The sequence below is a fragment of the Anolis sagrei genome, chromosome 12 (assembly GCF_037176765.1).
Source record: "Anolis sagrei isolate rAnoSag1 chromosome 12, rAnoSag1.mat, whole genome shotgun sequence".
Lineage (NCBI taxonomy): Eukaryota > Metazoa > Chordata > Lepidosauria > Squamata > Dactyloidae > Anolis > Anolis sagrei.
This window is the reverse complement of record NC_090032.1, coordinates 2,082,856-2,089,969: the sequence shown is the minus strand read 5'-3', so window position 1 is coordinate 2,089,969 and position 7,114 is coordinate 2,082,856. Positions and strand designations below refer to the sequence as shown.

Sequence of the window (7,114 nt, the reverse complement as noted above, 5' to 3'; positions counted from 1 at the left end):
TTTTCCTGGGAGTCTCCCGTTATCACCTTGTGGGTTTTTCCTCTCAGGAATATGTCGAGTCAGTACATTCTGCGTCTTCAGTTAGAGAAACAAGGGGGGAGATCAGACAGATAATGTCGACACTATTACTCTTTTGTTGAATCTGTAGGTGGAGTTGTTGTTGAGTATGTTAATGTTCTAGCCTCAAAGCAAACCTTACGAGCCAAATGGTAATAAGGCTTTGCCCTATGACAGATGCCACATGAATAGGCTCAGATTGCACAAGGACCAGGGAGGGTGTTCCCGAAATATTTTTGAGGCATGTGCATCATAGGCTTTTTTCTATGCAAACATCCACTTTCGGGTGGCATATAAATTGCTCCTCATCTCCCCAGGCTCCTCACTCCACTTTGCTGCAACACACCGTGTTCAGTCTTGAATCTGCCTTCCTTTCGGTAAGTAGACTCTGGTATTTTCCTTACCAATGGCTAAATTTGTCACATTTCTTTCATTTTTTCCTCTCCATCAATGGAGCAATGGCTTCAACCTACACGAAAGGAGATTCCACCTGAACATTAGGAAGAACTTCCTAACTGTGACAGCAGTTCAGCAGTGGAACTCTCTGCTTCGAAGTGTGGTGGAGGCTCCTTCTATGGAGGCTGGATGGCCATCTGTTGGGGGTGCTTTGAATGCGATTGTCCTGCTTCTTGGCAGAATAGAGTTGGACTGGGTGGCCCACGAGGTCTCTTCCAACTCTATGATTCTATGATCAAGACCCTTGTTTTAAGACTGCGGTCTTGGCGGTCTTGGAGAGATCCCTGAGGATCAGGTTATCCAAAATATATCGTATTTTGATGTTCAAGACAGAGTTTAATATTTTGTGAAGCTTTAGAATGGGTTCCAGAAATGAAATCTTGGGAAGGGAGGGCGTCATTATTGTTTTGGGAGTGCTCTTTTGAAACCACCTGGTCTGAATCCTTTTGCTGAATCCTAGTTCAACCATTGGATCAATCGTTGAATGGTTGGTCAACACATGGGAACATTCAATTGATCCAATGAGTTGACTCTGGTTGACAGTAAACATTCAGTCAATCCAATGAGATGACTCTGGTTGGGAGTAATAATACGATCCAAATTCTCACTCTTCCTTAGAGAGATAACTAGAGAGAAGAAGATAGATGATGGCTAGATAGAATGATGACTAGATAGAAGCTTTAGAATGGGTTCCAGAAAAGAAATCTTGGGAAGAGAGAGTGTCATTATTGTTTTGAGAGTGCTCTTTTGAAAACACTTAGTCTGAATCCTTTTGCTGAATCCTAGCTCAACCCATTGGATATATCGTTGAGTAGTTGGTCAACACATGAGAACATTCAATTGATCCAATGAGTTGTCTCTGGTTGACAGTAAACATTCAGTCAATCCAATGAGATGACTCTGGTTTGGAGTAATAATACGATCCAGATTCTCACTCTTCCTTAGAGAGATAGCTAGAGAGAAGAAAATAGATGATGGCTAGATAGCTACAGAAGATAAATGGAGATAGAGAGATAGCTAGAGAGAAGAGGATAGACGATGGCTAGATAGAATGATGACTAGATAGAAGCTTTAGAGTGGGTTCCAGAAATGAAATCTTGGGAAGGGAGGGCGTCATTACTGTTTTGGGACTGCTCTTTTGAAACCACATGGTCTGAATCCTTTTGCTGAATCCTAGTTCAACCCATTGGATATATCGTTGAATGGTTGGTCAACACATGAGAACATTCAATTGATCCAATGTGTTGACTCTGGTTGACAGTAAACATTCAGTCAGTCCAATGAGATGACTCTGGTTGGGAGTAATAATAGGATCCAGATTCTCACTCTTCCTTAGAGAGATACCTAGAGAGAAGAAAATAGATGATGACTAGATAGCTACAGAAGATAAATGGAGATAGAGAGATAGCTAGAGAGAAGAGGATAGATGATGACTAGATAGAATGATGACTAGATAGAAGCTTTAGAATGGGTTCCAGAAATGAAATCTTGGGAAGGGAGGGTGTCATTATTGTTTTGGGAGTGCTCTTTTGAAATCACCTGGTCTGAATCCTTTTGTTGAATCCTAGTTCAACCCATTGGATCAATCGTTGAATGGTTGGTCAACACATGGGAACATTCAGTTGATCCAATGAGTTGACTCTGGTTGGGAGCAATAATAGGATCCGGATTCTCACTCTTCCTTAGAAAGGTAGCTAAGGAGAAGAAGATAGATGATGGCTAGATAGCTACAGAAGACAAATGGAGATAGAGGGATAGCTAGAGAAGAAGATAGATGATGTCTAGATAGCTACAGAAATGTAGATATAGCGATAGCTCAAGAAGAAGATAAGTTATGGCTAGATAGCAACAGAAGATAAATGGAGATTGAGAGATAGCTAGAGAAGATGATGGCTAGATTGCTACAGAAATATGAGTGGAGATAGATAGCTAGAGAAGAAGATAGATGATGGCTAGATAGCTACAGAAGATAAATGGAGATAGAGGGATAGCTACAGAAGAAGATAGATGATGGCTAGATAGCTACAGAAATGTAGATAGAGCAATAGCTTGAGAAGAAGATAAGTGATGGCTAGATAGCAACAGAAGATAAATGGAGATGGAGAGATAGCTAGAAAAGAAGATAGATGATGGCTAGATATCTACAGAAGATAAATGGAGATGGAGAGATAGCTAGAGAAGAACATAGATGATGGCTAGATAGCTACAGAAAAATAAATGGAGATGGAGAGATAGCTAGAGAGAAGAACATAGAGATGACTAGATAGCTACAGAAAGATAAATGGAGATGGAGAGATAGCTAGAGAAGAAGATAGATGATGGCTAGATAGCTGCAGAAGATTAATGGAGATGGAGAGATAGCTAGAGAGAAGAACATAACTGATGGCTAGATAGCAACAGAAGATAAATGGAGATTGAGAGATAGCTAGAGAGGAAGACAAGTGATGGCTAGATAGCTACAGAAGATAAATGGAGATAGAGAGATAGCTAGAGAGGAAGACAAGTGATGGCTAGATAGCTACAGAAAGATGAATGGAGATGGAAAGATAGCTAGAGAGAAGAACATAGATGATGGCTAGAAAGCTACAGAAGATAAATGGAGATGGAGATATAGCTAGAGAGAAGATAGATGTTGGCTAGATAGCTACAGAAGATAAATGGAGATGAAGAGATAGCTAGAGAGAAGAACATAGATGATGGCTAGATAGCTACAGAAGATAAATGGAGATAGAGAGATAGCTAGAGAAGTAGACAAGTGATGGCTAGACAGCTACAGAAAGATGAATGGAGATGAAGAGATAGCTAGAGAGAAGAAGACAGGCGATGACTACTTGGCTACAGAAGATAAATGGAGATGGAGAGATAGCTAGAGAGAAGAACATAGATGATGGCTAGATAGCTAAGAAATATAAATGGAGATAGAGAGATAGCTAGAGAAGATAGATGATAGCTAGATAGCTACAGAAAGATTAATGCAGATGGAGAGATAGCTAGAGAGAAGAACATAGCTGATGGCTAGGTAGCTACAGAAGATAAATGAAGATGGAGAGAGAGCTTATAGATCACCTTCAATCAAAGAGCATTCTGAACTCCACCAACAATGGAATTGAACCACACTTGGCACACAGAACTCCCATGACCAGCAGAAAATACTGGAAGGGTTTGTTGGGCATTGACCTTGAGTTTGGGAGTTGTAGTTCACCTGCATCCAGAGAGCACTGTGGACTCAAACAATGATGGATATGGACCAAACTTGGCACGAATGCTCAATATACCCAAATGTGAACACTGGTGGAGTTTGAGGAAAATAGACCTTGACATTTGGGGGTTGTAGTTGCTGGGATTTATAGTTCACCTACAATCAAAGAGCATTCTGAGCCCCCACAACGACAGAATTGTGCCAAGCTTGCCATACTGAACCAACAGAAAAATGCTGTGTTTTCTTATGGTCTTTGGTGACCCCTCTGACACCCTCTCGTGACCCAAGCAAGGGGTCCCGACCCCCAGGTTGAGAAACACTGTAAGGGGACTGGGCCGATGTTAGTGCAGAGCAATATAGAGTCGGGGAGATGGAAAAAGTGCAAGGAACCGATCCTAACAGTGACCATAGTGGGGCCTGGGGCTACATTTCCAGGACCCATTAATGGACTATGAGAAGGACCGAGAAGAACGAGTACTCGAAGATGACAGGGGGTCAGGAAAGAGAATGAAGAGCAAGGTTGAGACCTAGATAAGGCCTGGGGGCTGGGACTATGAACTAGAGTATGCTTCATGGAGCTCCAAGGACTCCACGGAGCACACTTTGAGAACCGTTGCCATCAATAGATGGAGAGATTGATTGTGTCCTCTTCTTTGTCTTCTAGGTGCCTCTAAATCCTCAGAAGATGTCTTCCGAAAGCTTCCAGTGCGTACAACCTTGCAAGGCACCTCCCCAGTGCAAGAAAGCTCCCCCTCAAGAGTGCTGTCCACCTCCCCAGAAGTGCTGTCCACCTCCACAGGAGTGCTGTCCACCACCTCAGAAGTGCTGTCCTCCTTCTCCTCAGAAGTGCTGTCCTCCTCCTCCTCAGGAGTGTTGCCCACCTCCTCAGAAATGCTGTCCTCCTCCTCAGCAATGTTGCCCACCTCCTCAGCAATGTTGTCCACCTCCCCAGAAGTGCTGTCCACCTCCACAGGAGTGTTGTCCACCTCCTCAGAAGTGCTGTCCACCTCCACAGGAGTGTTGCCCACCTCCTCAGAAGTGCTGTCCTCCTCCTCCTCAGGAGTGTTGCCCACCTCCTCAGAAGTGCTGCCCACCCCCTCAGCAATGCTGTATACCCCAATGCCCTCCTCCTCAAAAGTGCTGTCCACCTCAGAATCCCAAAGGCTTCTGAGAGACCACTGGAAACCAGTTCCCCGAAGGCCTACGACAAGGAGAAGAACACACAACGGATTCTGAAAGGCACCTTCGATGACCCACCTTGGTGGACATCCGTGCTGATGTGGGCATTATCTCAACCGCTTCTTGCTACCTCTTCTTCTTCCCACCTTCTCTAATGCTTGTGACAATGAAGATAGTATCCAAGAATTGACGCATCGAAAGGACGGTGGATCTCCTTCCAGGAAGTCTGGTTCCGTTGACATCAACAGATGCTCTGCTTTCGCTTTGCAACCTTGGAGTAAACATTCACCTTTGGTTGTCCTTTGTGATTGGCGAATGTCATCAAAGGACTTCCTCTTCTGATGTAATGCTCCAAGTTCTAACTATATGTATATGGTGCAAAAATATAAAAATAATACTTGCTCGATTATCATTCCATTGTCCAAGTGTTGACCTTATTTATGTATTATCCCCTTTCTCTTATTTGGGACCCAAAGCAACTGTGGTTGGCATCCCATAGAGCAGTGTTCTCAACCTGGGGGTCAAGACCCCTGAGTGGGTCGCAAGGAGGCATCAAGGGGGTCGCCAAAGCCCATCAGAAAATGCAGTATTTTCTGTTGGTTTCTGTGTGGGAAGTTTGGCCCAATTCTGCCTTCGGTGGGGTTCAGAATGCTCCTTGATTGTAAGCGAACTATAAATCCCAGCAACTACAGCTCTCAAATGTCAAGGTCTAGTTACCCAAACTCCGTCAGAGGGTCACCAAAGACCATTAGAAAACACAGTATTTTCTGTTGGTCATGGGGATTCTGTGTGGGAAGTTTGGCCCAATTCTACCTTTGGTGGGGTTCAGATTGCTCTTTGATAGTAAGGAACTATAAATCCCAGCAACTACAACTCTCAAATGTTAAGGTCTAGTTTCCTCAAACTTCATCATGGTGTCAAAGGGGTCACCAAAGACCATCAGAAAACACAGTATTTTCTGTTGGTCATGGGGATTCTGTGTGGGAAGTTTGACCCAATTCTACCTTTGGTGGGGTTCAGAAGGCTCTTTGATTGTAAGCGAACTATAAATCCCAGCAACTACAACTCTCAAATGTCAAGGTCTAATTTCCCCAAACTCCATCAGGGTGTCAGAGGGGTCACCAAAGGCCATCAAAAAACACAGTATTTTCTGTTGGTCATGGGGATTCTGTGTGGGAAGTTTGGCCCAATTCTACCTTTGGTGGGGTTCAGAATGCTCTTTGATTGTAGGGAATTATAAATCCCAGCAACTACAACTCTCAAATGTCAAGGTCTGGTTTCCCCAAACTCCATCAGGGTGTCAGAGGGGTCACCAAAGACCATAAGAAAACACAGTATTTTCTGTTGGTCATGGGGATTCTGTGTGGGAAGTTTGGCCCAATTCTATCATTGGTGGGGTTCAAAATGCTCTTTGATTGTAGGCGAACTATAAATCCCAGCAACTACAGCTCTCAAATGTCAAGGTCTGGTTTCCCCAAACTCCATCAGGGTGTCAGAGGGGTCACCAAAGACCATCAGAAAACACAATATTTTCTTTGTCATGGGGATTCTGTGTGGGAAGTTTGGCCCAATTCTGTCGTTGGTGGGGTTCAGAACGCTCTTTGATTGTAGGCGAGCTATAAATCCCAGCAACTACAGCTCTCAAATGTCAAAGTCTAGTTTCCCCAAACTCCATCAGGGTGTCAGAGGGGTCACCAAAGGCCATCAGAAAACACAGTATTTTCTGTTGGTCATGGGGATTCTGTGTGGGAAGTTTGGCCCAATTCTATCGTTGGTGGGGTTCAGAATGCTCTTTGATTGTAAGGAACTATAAATCCCAGCAACTACAGCTCTCAAATGTCAAGGTCTAGTTTCCCCAAACTCCATCAGGGTGTCAGAGGGGTCACAAAAGACCATCAGAAAACACAGTATTTTCTGTTAGTCATGGGGATTCTGTGTGGGAAGTTTGACCCAATTCTACCTTTGGTGGGGTTCAGAATGCTCTTTGATTGTAAGCAAACTATAAATCCCAGCAACTACAACTCTCAAATGTCAAGGTCTGGTTTTCCCAAACTCCACCAGTGTTCACATTTGGGCAAACTATGGTCCATATCCATCATTGTCTGAGTCCACAATGCGCTCTGGATGCAGGTGAACTACAACTCCAAAACTCAATGTCAATGCCCACCAAACTCTTTGAGTATTTTCTGTTGGTCATGAAAGTTCTGTGTGCCAAGATGGTTC

General features: G+C 43.7%; 1 protein-coding gene across 1 annotated transcript; it reads left to right on the top strand.

The window, feature by feature from the left end:
- The first annotated feature begins 379 nt into the window (after positions 1 to 379).
- LOC132764499 (putative small proline-rich protein 5) lies at positions 380 to 5,311 on the top strand. Its single transcript, XM_060758527.2, has 2 exons — positions 380 to 434; positions 4,377 to 5,311. The coding sequence occupies exon 2, from the start codon at positions 4,398 to 4,400 to the stop codon at positions 4,881 to 4,883; it is 486 nt and encodes a 161-aa protein (XP_060614510.1). The 5' UTR covers positions 380 to 434; positions 4,377 to 4,397; the 3' UTR covers positions 4,884 to 5,311.
- Positions 5,312 to 7,114: the final 1,803 nt, after the last annotated feature.

Bases quoted from the DNA above. Each gene is read 5' to 3' on its own strand.
- LOC132764499 (XM_060758527.2), top strand. From the start codon at position 4,398: ATGTCTTCCGAAAGCTTCCAGTGCGTACAACCTTGCAAGGCACCTCCC.